The 24,100-nt window shown below is 36.3% G+C and overlaps 2 protein-coding genes across 2 annotated transcripts; both read right to left on the reverse strand.

The window, feature by feature from the left end:
- Window positions 1-1,437: 1,437 nt before the first annotated feature.
- LOC110788089 (MDIS1-interacting receptor like kinase 1) lies at window positions 1,438-6,064 on the reverse strand. Its single transcript, XM_021992737.2, has 2 exons — window positions 2,121-6,064; window positions 1,438-2,004 (listed from the first exon to the last, which is right to left on the reverse strand). Exons 1-2 carry the CDS (start codon window positions 4,759-4,761, stop codon window positions 1,589-1,591), a joined length of 3,057 nt encoding a protein of 1,018 aa, XP_021848429.2. The 5' UTR covers window positions 4,762-6,064; the 3' UTR covers window positions 1,438-1,588.
- A 6,037-nt stretch (window positions 6,065-12,101) lies between these two features.
- Window positions 12,102-15,738, reverse strand: LOC130462873 (uncharacterized). The gene is made up of 2 exons (XM_056831840.1): window positions 13,802-15,738; window positions 12,102-13,612 (listed from the first exon to the last, which is right to left on the reverse strand). Exon 2 carries the CDS (start codon window positions 13,609-13,611, stop codon window positions 12,358-12,360), a length of 1,254 nt encoding a protein of 417 aa, XP_056687818.1. The 5' UTR covers window position 13,612; window positions 13,802-15,738; the 3' UTR covers window positions 12,102-12,357.
- Between the last annotated feature and the right edge of the window lie 8,362 nt (window positions 15,739-24,100).

Consider the following 24,100-nt stretch of genomic DNA (forward strand, 5'->3'; position numbering starts at 1 on the left):
ATTTCTAGTACGTAGCGAGAGCCCGCTAGTTGTTCTATCCTAAGGAATTCATAAGATTCGAGAGATGCATGCTTTCCTAGTTATGATTGTTAATTGATTGTTATTGTCCGTTGTCCAATCCCGGTCTGCATTTATGGTGAACCGCTGCCCTAGATTCCTTTAATATTGTTATTTTCCGATTTGATTACTTGTTTTAGTTTAATACACAAACCAATCCAACTCTTGTTACCAGTAGTCTAGATTAGTAATTTAATAGTAGAAAGAACGACTGTTTCCCTGTGGATACGATCCCTGTTTCCCTTGCTATATTTTTAGTTGGTGAATGTTAGGTTTATCTTTGATAGGAGTGCGATTTAGCCTGTCAGAGATGGGGAAGAAAAGAAATGGGAAAAGAAATTAGTTTTTCATTTTTTTGCGTGAAAAGAATTATTAAATCACGTGGGAAGTTTGGGAACTCCCTGATTGATTGACAGCGTACAAAAATTCTCATATGCTTAAGCCATTAATGAAGCGAGCAGTTACAGCCGTTGGATTAGTTTGTATTGAATGTTCCAAATTTCTTCTCATTCTTCTCATTATAAGGTGTCTTCTCATTTGAGTGTAAATATATATATATATATATATATATATATATATATATATATATATATATATATATATATATATATATATATATATAAACTTGTTTTTGTGGTGATTGTGGACTTGCAGATGCAATTTATTGTAGAGGAGAATAAATGACAGAGTATTGTTAATTGTGTAAGAATCCGAATTTGCTAAGGTGCTAACATTGATGACAAAAAAAAAATTAAACCAACATCCTACTATACACATCAGCAAACAAAAATAAAAATAAAAAAGCCAAGTTTGCCACTTTTCCACCTCAGAGGGTTGGTGAACCTGAGGGTCATCGGATCATTGTCTCAATTACTAGCTAGGTTGTTTGAAGTTTGCCAACTACTATCTAGATTGTTAAAAGTTTATTACATATATTTCTAAAAATTGGTGTCAATTGCTACCTTAGTTTATCTATCGACTTAATCCCCTTAATTATAATTAGTTAATAAAATTAAAATCCCAAAAAAAACAGCAATATTTTGTTTAAAATCCATAAGTTCCTTGTATGTAGGAAGTATATAATACTCCTACAAGTATATGGTTTTTTGGTAGTATTGGTACTCAAGTTCCAAAAATATTTTGTTTAAGCCATAAGCCCACTTTGTTGCAAAACTAAATTAAGTTCAGTAATAATAATAAGTTGTCGTGACGAACCTCAATCTTCAAATTCTTAAAAGTAAAACATAATATGAAGTTTGAGACTTGAGTTATTTGTTCTCATAGTAGGGAATAGGGATTCTTCCTCTGCTATTCTACATAAGTACAATAAGAAGAAGTGTTGTCTTTGAAGAATAGTATCTATACCCCTTCCTTGATCTATTGAACATGAACTTCATTACAAAAAAACACACCATAAACACAAATAAAATTTTGAGTGAGAGAAAAAAATTGCTACATACAAAGTTACAACTAAGAATATGCAGGATAATATAGTCAACTCTAGAGAGACACGATTGCGGTCTCATGTGGGCTATATGATGATGCCATTTACAGGAGAAGCTGTAAAAACTGGTTTATCCTTGTCTATGTTAGGTGTAGTTACACTATTACTGCTGCTTTTTCTCCTAGGCTTTGCTTCTCCAAGCATTGTTATCACATCTCTCATTGAGGGTCGATCCTTTGGTACTTTTGCGGTACAAAGGAGCGCAATTCTAAGTACTAATAACATCTCTTCTTGCACATGTTTGTTGTTTCCTGCTAAGCTTGGATCTAACACTTCTTCTAAACATCTGTTGTTTCTTGGTTTGTTTCTTATCCACTCTACTACATCTATTGCCTCTCCGAATTCTTTGTCTATCGGCCTCCTTCCTGTTATCAGCTCCAACAGAACTACCCCGTAGCTGTAGGTATCACTCCTTTCATCTACTTTTAGTGAGTATCCATACTCTGCATCACAAAAATAAATATCAGAATTTTTATCAGCAGTTCTGACATTGTTCTGAAGTCATATTAGTTGTTCTGCAGTCATCTTATCAGTAACATAACAGAAAATAGGGACTTACCAGGAGCTATGTAACCATGAGAACCTGCAATCATAGACACAGTTTCGTTGTTCTTGATCATCATCTTAGCCAACCCAAAATCTGCAATCCTTGCATCTAGGTTGGCATCCAGCAATATATTGTTTGATTTAACATCACGATGAATGACTGGTGGGTGACAATCATGGTGAAGATAGGCAAGCCCTTGAGCAACTCCAACTGCAATGTTATATCTTGACACCCAATCTACTAACAACCCACCTGCCTGTTTTTTATGTAAAGTATCACCAAGGTTTCCATTATGCATGTACTCATATAAAATCATAGCTTCTTTATCATTATGAAGAAATCCTAACAATCTGACAATATTCCTATGTCTTAATTTCCCTAGAAGGTTCACCTCCCCTACAAGATCATCACCCATGTTCCCTGCCTCAATGTCAATCTTTGCTTTCCAGAGCTTCTTGACTGCCACAACCATGTTCAGCCGCGTTATCTCAGCCTTGTAGACTACCCCAGCAGCTCCCATTCCGATCACATTTTCCTCCTTGATGCATGAAAGTATCTCATTACTAGTAAACCCGAGTCTTTGGAAGGCCATTAGCCTCCAAGGCCAAGCTCCATTACTAGCATCATCATATCTTTCGAAACATGTGCCATTCGAGTACCATTTTCTGTATATGATGTTGGCCCCTAGGATTGCAATCCCAAACGCTAAAACAGCTGAAACCCCTATTGCCCACCCTGTTAGGACACGTTTGGTTCGGAGATTTTGTTTCTCATCTTTATAGAGTGAGGCTGCAGAGCAAGGTGGAAGGATCCCACCACAAAGGCCTTTATTTCCTGCTAGATCAGCTGGGTTGATAGTCCTAAGTATACCATTTGGTGGGATAGGACCAACAAGCTTGTTATGTGAAACATTCAACATCTCTAAGGCTGGTGAACTACCAAAATGTTCCGGGATTTCGCCTGTTAAGGTGTTGTTAGAGAGGTCAAGAATTGCTAATGAAGGCATCATAGAGATAGATTCTGGGATTTCACCACCCAATTGGTTGTTTTTTAGGCTTAGAGTTACCAGTTTCTGACAGGAAGCTATACTTGTTGGGATCATACCAGTAAAGTGATTTGAGGAAAGATCAAGAACAGAAAGTGAAGGGCAGTCCTGAAACTGATCTGGGATCCTGCCTCCTAAGTTGTTGTTTGAGACCATCAGAGTTTGGAGATTGGGAAGGGAAAGAATAGTGGAGGGAAGAGTAGACTGTAGGAGGTTTCCTGAGATATCTATGAACGAGAGAGAAGGTGAAGAAGCAAGATCAGTAGGAATACTACCAGTCAGACTATTATTTGCCAGTTCTAATCTCTGAAGCTTGGGTAACTTCCCTAAACCCAAAGGTATAGTACCATAAAGGCGGTTATTATGGACTCGAACACGGACTAATGAGTTGCATTCAGATAAGCTAGTTGGTATAGAACTATCAAAAGCATTATTGAACAGAATGAGCTTAGTTAGGTTACCTTTATCACAAAGGCCATTCGGAATTTCACCCGAAAATGAATTGGATGAAATATCCAGCCACTGTAAGGGGCAGTTTTTACCAAGATCACTTGGCAAAGGGCCAGAAAGAGAGTTATTCCAGAGCTCAAGAATCTGCAACTGAGGCAACTTACCAATCCCAGAAGGGACCGACCCTGATAACTTGTTGAACATCAGGTTTATCAGCTGCAAGTTCTTCAATTCACCTATCTCAGCTGGGATTTCTCCTGATAGTAAATTATCAGATAAATCGAGCGAAACTAAGGATGACATATTACCAATTGTTGATGGGATTTTCCCTTGTAAACTGTTTTTGTACAAGTAAAGTGTATCAAGCTGAATTAACCCACCTAATTCAGCTGGAATTTCACCACCCAGATTGGCAATTGCCAAATCCAAGTACTTGAGATTGGTAAGATTACCAAACTCTCTAGGAATTTTACCTTCAAACACATTGTACCCAAGAATCATGGTTTCTAAAGAAGAGAGATACCCAAGCTGAGGCGGTATTCGGCCTGTCAAATTGTTCCCTGACAAACCTAAAAACTTCAGCTTCTTCAAGTTCATCAAGGAAGCAGGAATTGATCCAACAAAGTAACTACCTCGAAGATCGAGAGTTTCAAGAAGAGTAGCATTGCTTAAATCACTAGGAAGATCACCCTCAAAATTGTTACCAGAAGCATTTAAATATGTCAGAGCATCAAACTTACCAAATCCCAAGGGGAAAATCCCAGAAAACTGATTCTGGCTCACATCTAAAGACTTGAGTGATGTGAGATTTGCAACCGAATTTGGCAATAATGTTGTGAACTCATTACAGCATAAATTCAAAACAGACAGAGAATTCAGCTGCTGGAACTCATCTGAAACCTTGCCGCTGATATTCATGTGGGAAAGATCAAGCTTTTCGACGAATCCCACCTCATTGCAGAAGACTCCTGTCCAACTGCAATGAGCTGAACCATTCCAATCATGTAACCGGCCTAATGGATCGACTAAGCTCGATTTTATCGATAAAAGAACAGAAGCTTCATCATTGAGATTCGCAGTTACACTGATAGTGTAACAACCAATGTAACAGTAAAACAGGATGAACGACAACAATGACAGCTCAAGTTTAAGCTGCATTATTGTTAATTAAGTGATACTTCTACTAATTACTTACACTAATTTCAGTGTAACTACTTTTTCATGATTGCAGGAATGAAAAACAGAAGGTGGGCTCTTGTGGGTCAGGGGAGCTTTGAGTGAAAAAAATGTGGATGAACGAGAAGAAAGAAGAAGGGAGATAGATGATAGAAGATTGGTTAATAAATAAGCTTCATTTTGTGTTAATTTTTAATAAATAAAATGTTGTTAAATCTACAAATAAAAGAAATGAAGATGTAAAAAAATTTGGATTTATTGGAAGAATCTCCGACAATAAACATGGAGAGAATGTGTTTCTCTTAACTAAGTTTCTTACTTGCTTCTAGTACTGTTAATATATGTTTGGTCAACTATATTAGTAATTAAGTTAAGATAATAAATTAAAACTTTAATTTGATTGTTTTGTGTTTAATTAATAATTTGGAGGAAGTCTGCCTGATTGTACAGTTGTTAATTGAAGCATAATGCAGCATGAACATTGATCTTTAAGGCTCTTGAATTTCTTAAAAGGTATCTTATAATTAATACAAGTAGTTAATACTTTTAATTAAGTTTGCCAGATGAAATTACAGAGTTTAATAACTTGTGGAAGTAGTTTCCCAGGTTTAGAACATCCTCTTCTTCCATGGATCCTTATTTCCTTGGCTCTTTTTTAGTTAAAGTATTCCGAATATATATTCTTAACGACGATAAGTTGGTAACTCATCTAGCGGCAAGGTGAGACAATTGACAACGATTTGATTATTTGGGATATGCTTGTAATACTTGTACTTTCGGATCATAATTGCTTTGTGAAACTCAGATTTATGATGATGTAATAACTTAATCCGGAAGGAAAAAAAAAAGGCTTTTTTTTATAAGGAAAGAAAACTCAGACGGATTACCTAAAATCATCATGTTAGAGATGAATTGCAACGACTCCGAGCAGAATAGATAGGAGAAATGACTTGTTTAATGTTAAGGAAAAGAAAGTAAAGAGTGTGAATCCCGAAGATGCATGGCCAAAATGATGAGGACATAGTCCTAAGTTTTCTCAAACGGAGAAGAGTAACTTTCAAGTATGACAAAGATTCTTGTAACTAAGTGTCACTATTACTCAAGTGTTGTGTCCTTAAAGTCTACTTTATCCAAAACTAAAATTAACAAAAGGATTAAGGCTAAAAACAATCTCCGCACAAGTGAATAAATAATACTTCCTCCGTTTTTTTTTGTTTTTTACGTTTGGTTTTTTACACGTTTATTAATTTAATTAATATACATTGAGATTCTTCTATTATTTTTTATTTAAACAAGACAAATTACGTTTATTTATGATTTTTTCACTTTTATCAAAATTCTGATATTGGAAAAATGAGAAAAATTTAATGTCCCAGTGGAAAAGTGAGAGAATAAATGACCCAATGAATTTAATTGGTTCAAATAATCATTGGACACAAATTTTGATAGAATATTAAAGCATTTATGTGATAATATAAAAGGAAATATAAAGAATATTTTAAAACACCCAAAAGAACAAAAAGAAACGGAGGGAGTAGTAATATTGTATCACACTTATTTAACTGTCAGTTCAATTATGTCTAATAATATGTCAACTATTACATAACTAATCTCCCATCACACCGTTTGACACTTACTTTACTGTCAGATCATCTATGTCCAATAATATGTCGACTGATTAGAAAATGCAAGACATCCATGAGATATGACAATTAGTAAACCGTCATACGGTATTTTATAAGAACGAAAATGATAAAGGTCGCAACATACGACCTTTAAGCCGTGTCACAATGATGACATGACATGCTTATGTGTCATCATTTAAATTGGAAACTAAAATATTTAACTTTATAACCTATTATATATGTTACAAAAAAGGTAGTAAAATCTTAATATTCTAATTTCTTTCTTTCTTATATCGACTATCTTATTTACATATTTTCATAGTAAAAATATTGCATTGGTAGTAAATATATTCTGATTACGCATAATTTATGTGGCTCCTATATATACCAATTAAACTCCGACACGTAATATTGCGACAATAAATATTGTCGCAACTTGCGACCTTTATCATCACTCTTATAAGAATTTATATCTCTCTACTTATCAGAGTGACTCACTCCTTATTAGTTATTACTTTTAAAGTAGTAAAATAAGTAGACGGTCTCATTTATGAGGTGTTCTTACGTACCTCTATTAGTTTTCGTTTTTTTCATATGCCTATTTCTTAATAAAATTAGAAATGTGAAGAGATTATTACATTTTTTTTTAAAGGAGGGTTATATATTGTAAATCTAACCGAGGGAAAATAAACTTTAGTAGCAATTAATTATATATAAATTAAAAACTTAGTTGGGTTAGTTGTTAGATGATGAAATGGATGATTGGGTTGGACAGGGGGAATCTTAACATGTTATGGGAATAACCAGACATTCAAACAAAAACAAAATCACTCCCATGATTTCTACTTCTACTTATTCATGAGAAATCCAAAAGGTGATGTCACTGACCTTCAAATTAGTTAAATTACTATGGTTACCCTTATGTAATCTACTATTTGCATTAAATTTCCTCATACAAAGGAACTTTCAAGCACAAAAATAGCAGTTTTAAAGAATTAAATTTGTAAAACTAAAATATATTGATGAAAATTCTTTAAATTTAATTCAAATTGTATGTACTCCGTATAAATATTATTTTTAAATTTTTTTAGGACAAAGAAAAAGTCTTATTATTTACGGATTTTTAATACCCCTGAATTTTGCCTTAATTCATCAAACGGCCATCAAGTTTCAATAATTCATAAAACACCCCTTACAAATGATTTAATACCCCAAATATCCCTCTATGACGTCATCATCCTTAATTAACTCAATTAACATCTAATTAACCCATTTTTTCTAATTAATCCATTTTTTTCCTAATTAACCCATCTTCCGCCAACACCCCTTCTTCCTCTCCCTTCTTCCGCCACCACCTCGCCCCCATTTTCTCCCTCCTCGACCCCATCACCGCCGCTACCACCTCGCCCCCATTTTCCTAATTGTGATGCAATGTACCTCTACAATTAAAAAAAGTTAGTTACACACCCAATCACCTTGAAACCCCAATTAAACAAACACGAACCCATAAATTTGATGAAGCATACATTTACAGTATTTGATGAAACCAGAAAACCCAATTACCGAACGTAGATGAAAAACCCAGTTACACGAAAAATGATGGGAAATAAAAACGAACCCAGAGAAAACCCAGAAAAAATGACACCAACCCAGATTTTAACACGAAAAATGATGGGAAATAAACACCAACCTAGATTGTTTGTGTTCGAAACATGACAGAGAAAACCCAGAAATAAAGACAAAAATTAGAGTGAAAATACGGATTATTGTGTACGAAGAACAACCAATAACCCATATCTTAAACACGAACAACCAAGAACGAGTGAAAATAATTACCCAGAAAACACACACAATTAAAGGAGGAAAATCGAATATCGACATTCAATCAATTTGGGCGAGAATCGACATTCAATCAATTTGGGCGAAAATCAAAAATCAATAAATTTAGGCGAAAATCGACAAGCAAATTGAACTCGACAAGAACACCTTCACTGCTCTAATTTGCGCGAAAATACCACGCCTAATTTGTTTACCAATTAGAAATTTGAATTTGGTGAGGAGGATGAAGATGATGATAATGAAGATGGTGAAAGCAACGAAGAGGACACTAATCATCAATTGAAGGTTGATTCTATCAGATTTGCCCAGAAGAGGACGAGCATCTAGTGGCACCGTCCATGGAGAAAAGGTCATGGAAGAAGGAAGGGGGGAACTAGAAAGGTCAGGGAAGAAGGAAGGTTAGGGAAGAAGGAAGGTGGGTTAATGGAAGAAGGAAAGGGAGAGAGAAAAGAAAAAGAAATGGGTGGGTTAATGGGAAATTAGGTGGGTAATTATGGATTAGGGAGGTTAATTAGGGATTAGGTGGGTAATTAGATCGTAATTGGTTGATTATGACTTGAGGATGAGGATGCCATGGAGGGGTATTTGGGGTATTAAGTCATTTGTGAGGGATATTTTATGAATTATTGAAACTTGGCATTTGGTGAATTATGGCAAAACTCGGGGGTACTTCATGAAAAATCCGTATTATTTATTACTCCCTCGGTATTTTCAAAAGATATACGCTTTCCTTAAACGACCGTCTTTCAAAAGGAGATACAGTTTCCTTTTTTGACATTTTTTGGTCCCCACTTCCAATTATATTAATATTTCTTTATTTCTTGTGATCTCCACATTTACTCACATCATCTTCTTTACTATAATAAATAATTCACCAACTACCCCACTGTCATCTTATTTTAATAAATTCAACTCACTCTCCTAAAAACATGTGCCGATCAAGTGTATCTCTTTTTAAAATACGGAGGAAATACTCTGTAAATGCTAAACAAATATTCGTTGTTGTTTGTCAAATAACTAGCTATTGGCCCGGACAATGTCCCAGAGTGTTGCGTATAGCTCGGGTTTTTTTAGTCATTTCAAATTCACTTATAAATTTCTTTATATATGCAGTTTGACAATAGTGAATGTTATTACCTATGCAGTTTAAGAATAAAATTGGTTACCAACTACTAGTGAACTAATTTTTTGAGTAATTTTGCATTATTTGTGTAAATTTTTATTTTCTTACCTACCTTATGTATAGACCTGGCAAAACTGATCCGGACCCGAAAAACCGACCCGATTGATCCGACATGTAACCCGAAATTGATCCGAAATGACGACCCGAAATTAACCCAAAAATCAAATAGACCCGACCCGAAACCGAAACCGACCCGGAAGTGAATTGACCTGAAATGACCCGATACCTGAACGACCCAAAATGAAATACTCGAATCGATCTTCACCCGAAATCGAATTAACCCGAACCGAACATCTGTAAAAATTAAAATAAATCCGAACCGATCGGAACCGAAGATCCAAAACCGATTGGAACCGAAGAGCAACTCTAATTTACCCATTACTTTTAAATACAATATTTTTAGCTTTTCATATTATTATTATTATTATTAGTATTTTATTTTTATTAATTTATACTCCTATGTGTTAAATGCTTTGATAATATTATGATAGTGACCATCAAATCTAAAGAGAAATAACTTAATCAAAACTCGAAACCCGGAAAATCTGATCTAACCCAAAAAACTCGATCTGACCCGAAAAATCCGATATAAACCGAAAAACCGGCTCCGATATGAGCCGATCTTATACGAACAGATCCGATATTGACCGGATCAGATATTGACTTGAAATTCTGACCCGAACTAGACCTGACCCAATTATAAAAAAACCGAAGTAACCCGAAACCCGAATGGAACCGATCCATACCCGAAACGACCCGAAAGAAAAATAACCCAAAATGACCCGACCCTAGTAGACCCGATCCGAATCCGATCCACACGGTCAGTTTGCCAGGTCTACTTACGTATGACTTGTAAGAAACTTTAAGTTAAAAGTGTATATTGAGTTACAAAATCGGAATACAATTTTGAAGAAAAAAAAACACATTTGTTTAGCTAAAAGAAAGCGTAACATTATTTTTTTCTATTCTTCTATGTTAATTTCATGGTTTTATGTTTGATCTAAATACATTTTTAGAAAAGATAAATGATTCTATTAGTAAATGAATACTCCCTCCGTCCCGGAATACTCGCATCGCTTTAACTTTTACACTATTCACATAATTCACTTTGACCTTATTTTATTTCTAGTATATGAAAACAAATATTAGTATATAATATATTGTTGGCTTCATCTTAATACGGAGTATATATTTTCAACATATTAATATTGTATAAATTTTTATAATATGTAGTTAAAGATATTGGTGGTCAAAGTTGTGCATAATTAGCAAGCGTGTCCAGTCAAAACGGTGAGAGTATTCCAGGACAGAGGGAGTAAAAATTAAGAAACTTTTTGTTACCATAAATTATTATTCAAATACATAAATTTGGATATTAAAGGTTTATGCATTCAGAAGTATGAATTTTCTCTTTTTTAATTGTTTTAGAATCATAAGTTGTGTTATTGGAGTGATGGTTAAGACTTTGCACTAACATATAAGAGGTCACGAGTTCAAGGATGAATATTAACATATTTTTTTACGAGGACGCAATAAATGATGTGTGTGTATGACATGGCATGCTACGCCATGTCACTTGCCAAGTCATCGTGACACATGAGGAGATGTCATATAATGCCTTGAAATTCTAATACATGTAGATGTTTGTCATTAAAATCCTTACAAATTCAATAATAAGAAGATTACAAACTTTTAGAAAAGACGGTCTAACGGTTAGACAACTTTTATGCACTGGAACCAATTAGTTATGCACTTTAACTAATTAGTTAATCACTGAAACTAATTAGTTAAGTCTGACATTCAATTAGTTAAGTAATGAAACTAATTAGTTATGCAACCGAATCAATTAGTTAAGCACTGAACAGTCTGAACCAATTAGTTAAACAATGAAAATGATTAGTTAATCAATGAGATCAATTAGTTAAGATTTTATGAGTTTTAGTTAATAATAAGTTTGTTCAAAATTAATAACTATTCGACTCATAAATTTAACTATTTGTCTTTATACCTTAACTATTTTGTTATTTAATTAGTTATAATTTTATTACTTTTAGTTATATTTTACACTAGTTTAGTTAATACCAAAAAAATGGTCTAACCGTTAGACGGCCTTACACAAAAGTTTATGTAATAAGATATCCCACAAGTCCACAACCCATGTCCTAGTAGACATGGGCGAAGCTACGTGTGGGCCAAGGTAGGCCATGCCCCCCCCCCCCTAAGATTACAGAATACGTAGTATATAATAAACGGTTTTTTCATGAAATGCCCCTGAGGTTTTAAAAAACGCACCAAATACCCTCGCCTGTTTCGATTCACATAATATACCCCTATTTTTTTCCAAGTTTGCACCAAATACCCCTTAACTGACCTTCCGTTAGTCCTCCGTTAAGTCGTGTTTATAATTCACAGTATACCCCTTTTTATAAACTTAATGCATAATATACACCTATTTTAAAATTAAGTTGCACTAGATACCCAAATTGCAGGAATTTGAATTTAACGGCTAGTTTTTAAACCTAGGAAGCAAAATATAGCCGTTATGTTCTTGCTGCCTATAAATGCTACTAGTGTTCACCTCACTTGCATACTTTCCCCTCTCCAAATTAGCCATGAGCTCTCATTCAAAAACCGAATCTTCTTCCATCCCAAATTTAGCATACATTAGAGTTCCTAATAAAAATTGCTATTGCGGGAGAAGATTTGCAATTAGGAGCTCGGAAACGGCAAAAAATCCGCAAAAGCTTTACTACAAGTGTGATCCTTGTGATAATTTCAAATGGTGCAAAGGTTTTCTTGAGCACACAAGTGATGAAGTTCAGAGCAAGGAAAACAGAGATGATGAAAACAGGGGAATGCAAGAACAAAGCTGGGGAATGCAAGAACAGAGCAGGGGAATGCATGAAGAGTTGAAGCTATTGAAGAAGAAGATCAAACAACAGAAACATCCTCTTGTTCAGAATCAATCCAATCATTCAGAACATCCTCTTGTTCAGAATCTGATTCCTCATAATCAGAATCCTCACTCTCCTCTTCTGAACATATCTCACCAACATCAGCAAAAACCCCTGGTGTCTTAGACCTTCCTGTACCCTTTCTCCCTTTTCCCTTTCCCTTGGAAACCCAAGTTCCAGCCTTCTTAGCAGTGACTTTGTTAACCCTAAACCCCTCAGGTCTAGCTCTGCCCCCCTTCTTTTTCACTGGCTGAGCTTGATCAGGTGGTGCTTGATTGTTAGGCTCATCAGTTTGGTTGTTCTGTGGTGGAGTGGGATTTTGTGGTGGTGGTGGAGGGGTGTGATGTTGTGGTGGAGAGGTGGGATGTTCTGGTGGTGGTGTGTGTTGTTGTTGTTGTGGTGGAGAGGTGGGATGTTCTGGTGGTGGTGTGTGTTGTTGTTGTTTTGGTTGGGTGGGTTCTTTCTGTGGTGGGGGTGGTGGTGTAGGTTGTTTGGTGGGTTGTTTAGGTGGGGTGGGTTGTTTCTGTGGGGTGGGTTGTTTAGCTGATGCCCTCCTTTTGGGGGTTAGTTTCTTAGAAGCAGGCTTATCCTTGCCTTTTGACTTAGAAGCAACATGATTTGTGTGTTTGGGTGGGGTGGGTTGTTTCTTTGGGGATTCTTGTGTTTGTTGTGGTTGAGAGCAACCTGGAAACGCCTCATCAGGATCATCTTTGCTAATGACTCTCACATACTCAACCTTCATGTCCTCACAATCAACAACAGGGACCTCCATAGCCACAGTGTACTCCATTTGTTCCTGTATTTCCCTCAAAATGTCCTCCCTTTCCTGTTGTTTCCTCATTGCCTCTTCCTCCTCTCTTTGAGCCCTCAACAGTTCCTCTTGTCTCTCCTTAAGTTGTCTCTCTTTTTCCTTTCTATGATTCTCAATTGTTGCAACAGCATTCCTAAACACCAATCCTGGTTTATCTGTTCCCTCAACCCAAATTTCAGCAGTGTCTTTACCCCAATTCCATCCCCACAGAAGCCTTAAAGTCTTATCATCATTCAATTCAACCTTACCACAAGGACCCTCAACATACAAGCTAAAGGTACTAGGCAAAAAAACATCTTGCTTAACTGATTCCTCAAAGATATCAAGAAACAACTTCAACAAACGATATTTTTCCATGTCTCCCACTCTAATATCAAAACTATGTGACCCATAACGTAGTAACAACCAAATAGCACTCATCCTAAAGGGAAAAAATAATGAAACTAACATCAATTTTCATTCCAACAACCACAATTGACCAATAACCAACAAGAAATTTGCGCAATTTTTTTAAAAAAACTGACAATTTCACAAACCCTAACCCTAATCGATTTCGTGAAAAAAAAACAAGTTTACCAGCAAAATTAAACAGAGGAGAAGAGATTATTACCTGGAAGTAGACTAACCAACTTTAAAATTCCCGTTTCCTCTTCAACACTAACTCAGCTGGAAATCGCCTCAAGTTTCTCCCTTTTTTGTCGCGATTGAAGCAAAATCACAACCCACGAACTCGCCTTTAAGGTGCGCAGCAAAATTCACAAAAATATTGAAGATCTACCCAGAATTTCTAGGGTTTGAGTAGGATTAGAGCTTGAAGAAGAACAGGGGAGAGGAGAGAGAAAGAGAAAAATGTGAACGGTTTTTTTTTTTTTTTGGTCTTTCTGTGAAAGTGAAGGAAGTCAATGGCGCTAAACCAAAATTAAGGGCAAATAAGTAAAACACCACTAACGGCAGAGTAACGGCGTTAGCTGACAGGTGCATGTCATGAACAGTACGGATAAATAGGGGTATATTATGTGAATCGAAACAGGCGAGGGTATTTGGTGCGTTTTTTAAAACCTCGGGGGCATTTCATGAAAAAACCGTATAATAAAAGTTGCACTTAAGAATAACTTCTTATCCCTTAGTTGAGTTGGTATGAATTGCTAGCTGCCAAAATGCATGTTGCATGTTGAATTCTAGTGACTTGCATTTCTTTATTTTTTATTTTTTTTATTTTTATTTGTAATACTTGATAAATCTATCATTCTTTGTTTACGAAATCCATTATGAACTTATATTCGTTTCTCAAACTTCTTTTATTATTTTCATTACATTTTATTGTTTTAGTGCTTTAGATTTCTCATAAAGTATTATTCAATGGAAATAGAGAATAAGTTATGTTTTAATACTTAATTTTAGAGAATTAGATAAATACTCCGGTAAAAAAAAATTGACCCCCCTTGTACAAAAGATTTGGCTTCGGCCCTGCTACTCTGCTAGTAGAATACGGAGTAGTTTAAAGGGCTTAAGTGAGGAACAACATGAGCCGGTGTATTAGCCTTTGGAAAACCATTAGTAAAACAAGACTTACACAATGAAAAGAGTGAACAAGCTTTCAAGTACTTTTACTCTTTCAATCAGAAACTTTATGCTTCTTGCTTCTTTCTTTCGGCTTAATCTCCTTGTTTTCTTTTGCTTTGTAATTTTAAACTTTGCAATTTGCCATTGTCTTTATGCCTTTTCCTTTCTTTTAAAGGTTTCTTTGTAACATCTTTGATTCTTTTCCCCTTCTATTTAAAGCGTATGTACTTACCAACGATAATAATCAACAATAAGAGAAATATTAAGACTATGTACGTATAGATTAGGTGATGGGTAGGTCTCCTATGAAACCGTCATACACATAAGGCCGTTGATGTCAACATAAAAAAATATATGTAAGTACATAATATGCGATGAAAAAGTGTAATTATTTGATTAGAAAATATAATCAATTAATTGTTTAGAAGATATAAATATTTGATTGTATAGAATTATTAATTGATCATAACTATTATTGATCTAAGGTGTAACTATTTGATTAGAATGTACAACTCTTTGGTAAGAAGTTGATCTTACATAACCCGTGTCATATACTGCATAAGTTTTTGTATGCGATAAAGTAATTTTAGAACGAGAACCCTAAAGAAAGGATTTTACAACAAAAAATATTGTTGTAATTAGATGCATTTTTTTTTCCTAACAAGTGAACAAAAAGAGTAAAACGGAAAACAAAGGTCGTAATAGGTAAAAGGCAATAAATATAATGAAGAGAGAAAATGAGAAATAAAACTCTCATATGCAATAGCTGAACTACGGAGTAATATATTAAAATACGTTTCTAACGCAAGTCTACAAATCTACCTGGTACATGCATGATACCCTAATCATTTAAAGTAGCTATCGATACATAGCCCAAGTTACACACTAATTGCTCATCGAAAAATGTATTTGTTTAAGGAGGCGAAGGCTAATAAACGTACTCTTTTTGTTTTAGGGAAGCTAATAAACGTACTTAGGTATAAGAGATTTAAGAAAAAAAAAAGTGTAGTGAAGAAGAGCAAGGTGGAACATTTTATAAGAACGATTAAAGATAGCTTAAGGCTAAGATGAAACAATCAAACATGCAATTATGCAAAGGAATTAATTTAGGACAGGAAGAAATGGGAGATAAGTGATAAACATGTTAGTGTCAATCATAGCATGGCCCCACCAAACCGTCATTCCTCCCACTAATTAAAATTAATTAAATTAGATATAATAACAAAAAAAAAATTATCCAAAATAATTTCACATGCCCACACATGTGAACCAGCTCATACACAAACCAAATTGGTGCTAGTTTTGGTACTCTATAATTATTTAAAATGAATTTGTTTTGGTTAAAGAGTTGATGAAGTGGTGCTAATTGCTGGATTAGCAAAGTGATTAGGTAATAGGTATACATGGGTGCAAATGTGCCATGTGAGTTCAACACTCTTTGATTCCATTATTGGCTGACTTATTTTACGAGGCCTTTAGTTGAATGAACATTCATGGCTATGTGACTATGTGAGATAAATTCAAATAATGTATTAAACATCAGTATTTAAGGAGGACTTTCTTCAATTTTATGCTCTAGATTATAATTTCTCTATCCAATTCTGCATTTTCTTTCGTGTTCTAATTTTAAGAGCTATGAAAACTATCCCTTTAGACCTTTCTTATGAAAACTAATTATTATGTTGCGTAAATATTTACTATGTTTCTCCACTTATTTCTTTCTAACCAATTACTTAAATTTTTCTGATTCGACATATAGATGCACTTTTTAAAAGAGACTTTTGATTTCTCATAGTTAATTTTCTGGCTGGAAGCTGTTTCATAACTTTTGAGTATGTCAACTATCTTCTATGCATTCAACTATATTCCCTATGGTCGGCTTTCTCTTGCAAAGTAAATTTTCATCATTATAGAAGATATGAGTTATTTTAAAATTAGATCAATTAACCTTTGCAGTTAACATGAATAATGGGGTTCTCCATATAGCTCCCTTGAAAAAGCATTAGTAAACATGACAAAAAGATACGAGGATAAATGATCTCCATGCTGCAAACCCCTATAAAGGGGATACTGAACCGCAAACTTGACATTTCATAACAAAAGAAGTATATTAGGCACCGTTGAGTCAAAAATCACAATCATCACAAGTTCACAGCCTTCGCCCACCTCTCAAACCCCATTTCAACATCATCTTTCTCATATAGAAAAGGGGACTCTAAATTAGGGCCGACCAAAAATACCCGACCCGTGATCTAGCCTACTGGAGCCGAAAAATAGATATTTTGTCCTTTTATCATTTAGATATCATGACTTTTCCTGGTCGGATTCAGGTCAGCTTTCAAAATTTTCATATTTTTCGGATATCCGAAATATTCATTTTTCAACTATATACAAATTAAAAATCAAACCTTAAATAATCACCTTTCAAAAGTTTTGGATACCCGAAAAAATCGGATATTCTATCCAATTTTTACATTCGAATATCCTAATTTTTTTTCGGATTGGACTTTACCATTTGATAATTTTACTCGAATATCCAATTTGAACGACCCTACTCTAAACAGAGATGGGGAAGTCTTACACTTTTTAAAATTACATTGAAACTATTACAACCATTACATAAGATTATTTAGAATAACTATACACATCACTTACGCATGATCTCACAGAAAAAACGAGTAGCTAGTATCACCCTACCCTTTGAAAATTTCAAAAGATTTTTTACACGCAAGGTGTGTAATAAATTTATTATGCATTGAGGTAAGTTTTATCTAATTTTTGGCAACTTTAATATGTTTTAATTAACTTTTATATGATAATTTTTTTGTATGTATAACACTTTAAAGAATTATATAATTACTTTTATACATTATTAGTGATTTTGAAAAGAAAAAAAATTATTAAACCAAAAAGATTTAACACTAAAAAAATAACTTTTGCATTATACAGGAGATAAATTTTAAACATTTTGACTAAACTTTTACTCCAATTTACATTATTTATTGTACACTACCTTTATACAGGAATTTATATTAACAATTAAAGCGGGTATCAATTATCAATAATTAACTTTCATCAAAAACTTCCCATAACTTAAAAACGGGCCGAAATAGATATATTGAAGCCCATTTTATTAATCATATCCAACCCATTAAAGATGTGCAAAGGTGCCCTATAACCATATTAGGTTTAGCAGACTAGTCCAATTCTATTTAAACTGGATCTACTTCTTTCATTTTTTCCACTTTTTGTTCCCTGAATTTAAACATTAGTCAGTTTGATTTTCTACAACTTAACGGTGTAACTTAGTGTTCCTTTTAATAGTTTGGTGCCCGATTATGCAATAACTTCTGGGTCGTTTTTTATTTTTTTTGTTTGTTTGTACGTTTGAAACACAGTATATTCCAACAATCAGGATAGGGTTCATATGATAATGTAAATTACAAACGTTGGAGGGAAATTCGAACATGAGATCTATCGTATACATACTCTTAGTCTTACCCATTAGGTCAAAACATCATTGATACTCTTGGGTGGTTATTGTCACAAAACACACATTATTTGTATGTCGAAGTCGCTACGAATAAAGAGTTATGGCATAATCAGGACTAAAATCATTATAAAACATTGTTAGGTTACACCGTTAAATTGAAGCTGATCAAATTTTTGGAGGAAAAACAAGAGTATAGTTCAGATGATAATAATCTTGGATTTTGGTATGCAAAATTTAGGCTTTAAACCAATTTTGAGTTTGTGACCTATCCAAACCAAAATTACGATTACTGACAAATTAATTACGGTAAATTGTTTCCTTGATTCTATTTCACAGTAAAGTTTGTTTATATATTACAGCTCTAAGCTATGGGCTCTAGGTTAAGCACATTAAATACAAACGTAGCCTTAAGGCCCAAATACAATTGCTAAGCCCTAATACTCCCACTCAAGTTGGAGCATGAGGATCACAAATGCCCAACTTGCGAAGTAAGTAAAGAAATTGACGCTTGCCCAAAGCCTTTGTGAAAATGTCGGCAAGCTGAAAATCTGTGGAAACATGAGTAGTAGTAATAATGCCCTCTTGAATAGCATCCCGCACATAATGACAATCAATCTCAATGTGTTTAGTTCTTTCATGAAAAACCGGGTTTTGAGCAATGTGAAGAGCGGACTTACTATCACAAAATAAGGGCATAGCGCGGGGATGAGAAACACCAAGACTGGAGAGCAATGCTTTGAGCCACTTCAACTCCGAGGTAATAGTGGCCATAGCACGATATTCGGCTTCTGCAAACGAGCGAGACACAGTGTGTTGTTTCTTAGTTTTCCAAGACACAGGAGAAGAACCAAGAAACACCAACCAACCCGTTAGAGAACGCCTAGTCAATGGACAGCTAGCCCAATCGGAGTCACACCACCCTGACAACAGAAGATCACAATCAGCCCGGAGAAGAATACCTTGGCCCGGACAACCCTTCAAGTAGCGTACTGCCCGAATAGCCGCATCCCAATGATCCTGACGCGGTGGTTGCATGAATTGCGACAGAATATGAACAGTGTAGGCCAAGTCAGGCCGAGTGAAAGACAGATAGATGAGACGGCCCACAAGCCGTCTGTATGATTCCGGATCCTCTAGCAAAGCACCAGATGCAAGCGCAAGATTGTGATTCTGTTCAATGGGAAAGCCAGCAGGCTTTGAACCCAATAGTCCCGCTTCGCTGATAATGTCTAGAACATATTTTCTCTGGCATAAAAATATCCCCTCCGGACTACGGGCCACCTCAATGCCAAGAAAATATTTCAAGACGCCCAAGTCTTTCATATGAAAACATTCACCCAAGTACTCTTTAAAAGAAGCTGTAGCGGAAGAGTCATTACCAGAAATAATCAAGTCATCCACATAGACAAGCACATTGAGTTGAGTCAGGCCTTTGACAAACGTGAAGAGTGAGTAGTCTGAATAAGACTGAAGGAAACCATATTTCCGCAAAGATGCAGCTAACTTAGCAAACCAACATCTCGGTGCTTGTTTCAGGCCATACAGAGACTTTTTCAAGCGATAAACCATTCCCGACTTACCCACATTGAATCTCGGGGGCAATTTCATGTACACCTCCTCATCAAGGTCACCATGCAAGAATGCATTGTGAACATCCATATGATGCAATTCCCAATTCTTTGCCGCCGCAACCGCAAGGAAAGCACGAACCGTAACCATCTTGGCCACCGGTGCAAAAGTTTCATTGTAATCAAGTCCCTCAACCTGATGGTTGCCAAAAATAACTAAGCGCGCTTTGAGACGTTCAATAGTGCCATTAGCGTGGAATTTGATTTTATACACCCATTTTCACCCAAGGGCTTTCTTCCCTGGTGGTAATTCTTCCATTACCCAAGTCTCGTTATCCTCCAGAGCCCCAATTTCCTTTTGCATAGCCTCCCTCCAACCCGCATTTTCATTGCTTCATTAAAAGTCCGAGGCTCAAGGCCTACAAGTACAGCTGCAAGAAATATACGATGTCGCACAGAAAATTTATCACAATTCACAAAATGTGCTATAGGATAGGGAGTACCTGAGGAGCTAGTGGAGGGTGGTGGACGGGGGGATGGACTCGCAGCTTGTACAATGTGTGTGACAAAATTCTTGAGTAGAACCGAGGGACGCTTGAGACGGCAGCCCTTACCGAAACCAATAGGCCCATCGTCCAAATGGTTATCAATGTCCACCACTGCAGGCGTGGACTGGGCCTGCTGGACAGGCGGCCCACAAGCAGAAGAGGGGGACGCTTCTTGGGGTGTAACAGAAGAAGGGGAGCTTGGTGAATCAGATTGGGCCAAAGAAGGAACTGGGCTTGTTGGTGGAGAGAGTGAATCTGATTGGGAAGAATCCACCTGGGCCTACGAAGAATGGGGCTGCAAAATTGGGACAACAAGGTCCACTGGCTCACCGTGGGATTGCTCCCCAATATTAACAACATTATTATCCAAGACATAAGGCAAATCATCCAAAATCCGAACACCAACATCAAAATTCTCATTGTTTTCCACCATAGCATCCCCAAGTAAATCATCATTTTTAATATCAAAGGGAAATTCGGTTTCATGAAATTTAACATCCCGCCAAACAAATATTTCTGACGTTTTCATGTCATACATTTTCCACCCCTTTTTGCCATTAGGATAACCCACAAATGCACACTTCCTGCTTCGAGAAGCAAACTTTTGACCCTTGGATTTATGATTATATGCGTAACAAAGACATCCAAATATCCGAAGGTGATCCAAATCAGGTTCTTTTCCAAATAAAATCTCAAACGGGGTCTTATTTTGAAGCAAGCCCGAGGGCGTACGGTTGATCAAATAAACGGCACCTAGAATGCACTCACCCCAAAGAGAAATAGGAAGATTACCCTCAAAAATCAAGGCTCTACCGACATTCAAAATATGTTGATGTTTACGTTCAACCCGACCATTTTGTTGAGCAGTACCAACACAAGAAGTTTGAAATATGATCCCATTTTTATCAAAGTAATCCAACATACAGTTGAATTCCGTGCCATTATCACTTCTAACAAATTTGACAGTAGTTTCAAATTGACGTTCAATCATAGCAAAAAAAGATTGAAAAGCTTTATAAACGTCTGTTTTCGAATGCAATAAGTACACCCAAACTGCTCTTGAAAAATCATCTACTAAAGTCAAAAAATAATAAGCACCACTAGTGGATGAAACTGAATGACGACCCCATAAATCACAATGAATTAACTCAAAAATTCTACTAGCTTTGCTATCACTAACAGGAAAACTCTCACGATGTTGCCTAGCTTGTGGACAAATTCCACAACTTTTATTTAATTTCTTCGGAATATTACTAGCACAATTCTTAATAGCAGGCACTAACTTGAGAACTCTATCTGACGGATGCCCCAGTCGTCGATGCCATAGCTCAAATGTAGTCACTCTAGGAACGGTCACCGCACACACTGTAGGTATCTCCCGAAAGTAATAGAGTCCATCTTTCCGTTCACCGGCTCCAATCAGGCTCCCCGAACGTTGGTCCTGTATAGCACAAAGAGAATCAGTGAATTGGACAAAACAGTGAGAGTCATCAATCATTTGCGACACCGATATTAAATTACAATGTAAATTCGGAACATATAAAACATTTTCAAGAATTAAAGAACTTGAAAGAGCAGCTTTTCCTTCCATGGTTGCGATGACATTAGAGCCATCAGGTAACCCAACAGGGGATGCAATAATAGACACCAAATTTCGCAACCGTGTAGCATCACCAGTAACGTGACGAGAGGCACCTGTGTCAATTATCCAAGGCAATGTAGAGCACTCACCGGTCATTTTATCCATCTGTGACCCATTATTATTTAACATATGAAGAATAGCATGAACTTGGTCTTGTGTGAATTCTGTAGGAGCTGCGGGAACACCCATTCCAGACGCGCCCACAGGACTGATCTCCCCTACATTGCTGCTGCTTGACACAGCATTGGCCCGTGCTAAGACCCCACTGCCACGACCAGCAGTAGCAGGTGCAGAATGCCCAGCAGTAGCAGGTGCAGAATACCCTCCGCGAGAAGAGTTCCCCTTAGCACGACGGACCTTCATGTCCTCATACCAGTCGGGGTAGCCGTGTAGCTTGAAACATGAGCTGTTATCGTGACCCGCACGCTTACAGTGGGTGCATGAGAGATGGCTTTTGTCTGGTTTGTCAAACCGAGCCCTTGAACGATCAGCCTGTACAACGAAAATTGACTGAGTGTGCACACCCTCTTTCGCAGCCTTGGTGTGAGAAATGTTCTGTGAACGCTCTTCCTGGATAAATGCAAGATACGCCTCATCTAGCGTAGGGAGAGGAACACGGGACAGTAAATTCGTGCGCACTGCAGCATATAAGTCATCATCGACGCCAATCAAAAACTGATGTAGTACCTCCTCGGCACGATCAGCAGCAAGTTTCCCGGCCATGTCACAAGAGCATTTGCCACATTCACACGTGCGTAAAGGTTTGAATTGAACCAAATCATCATAAAGGCCAGTAAGCAGAGTGTAGTATTCCTCCATTGACATACCCTTCCCTTACTTGCACGATGTAATTTGACAGCGTAGTTGTTGGAGACGAGGACCATTCGCCTCGCCATACTTCTTAGCCAAGAAATCCCACAACTGCTTTGCATTGTCGTGGAAAGGAATAGAGGCTGCAACCTTGGCGTCCATGCTCCGCAGCATCCAAGAGACGAGCATCGAATTGACTGTCACCCAATCCAGGTGCTGCGTCTGGTCTAGAGGTTTTGTAATTGTTCCATTGACAAACATAAATTTCCGACGCGATTGTAGAGCCAAATTCATAGCTCTAGCCCACGCCATATAATTCGCATCACCCCATAGCAATACGTGAGTAATGATCAGTCCCGGTTGATCGCCAGAACTTAAGTAATACGGAGATTTATGATCGATTTTTCCATCATTGGCCATGATTGTTCAAGAGTACACACTGGTGAATCTTGAGGGAAAATAGAGACGGAAAAAAAATTGTAGGTTTAGGGTTTGCTAGGCTGCTAGCTCCGATACCATGACAAATTAATTACGGTAAATTGTTTCCTTGATTCTATTTCACAGTAAAGTTTGTTTATATATTACAGCTCTAAGCTATGGGCTCTAGGTTAAGCACATTAAATACAAACGTAGCATTAAGGCCCAAATACAATTGCTAAGCCCTAATAATTACATACTTGGGCGGACTTATATTTATTTCTAGAATTTGGTTGTTAATAAAAGTTGTGAAAATAAATTCCCCATTTGAAAAAAAATGTAAAAAAGAATTTTTCCATCAATGATGGAGGTTTCTCATAATATGTGGAACATAATAAGATGGATCTTCTAATAGAGTTAAACAACCAAATATATGGTCCCCTAGAACATCAGTAGGAGGGAGAAAATGTTGCGAGGTATGAAAAAGTAAGAGATGGAAGGTAAATGGTAGGGGTGGCAATGGATCAGAGGTGGATCGGGTGGAGCTTATCCGCCTCCATCCGTCAACTTTTCATCCATCATCCAACCCATCCATCACCCGATTTACCCTCCATCCACATACGGCTCATCCATCATCCGCGGATGAATCGGGTGGATCAGGTGATTAACGGTGTAATTAATTAAAAGTATCGTCAACTTTATTTATAATATCAATATAAAGTAATATGTATTAACATAGTGGACAATGAATTATAATGTTGATACATCAACATTATAAAATAACCTAAAATGCTAATAATAAAAAATTATTAGGCAATACATACAACATTATAAAATAACCTAAAATGCTAATAATAAAAAATTATTA

Source organism: Spinacia oleracea, chromosome 6, assembly GCF_020520425.1.
Source record: "Spinacia oleracea cultivar Varoflay chromosome 6, BTI_SOV_V1, whole genome shotgun sequence".
NCBI classification, from domain to species: domain Eukaryota; kingdom Viridiplantae; phylum Streptophyta; class Magnoliopsida; order Caryophyllales; family Amaranthaceae; genus Spinacia; species Spinacia oleracea.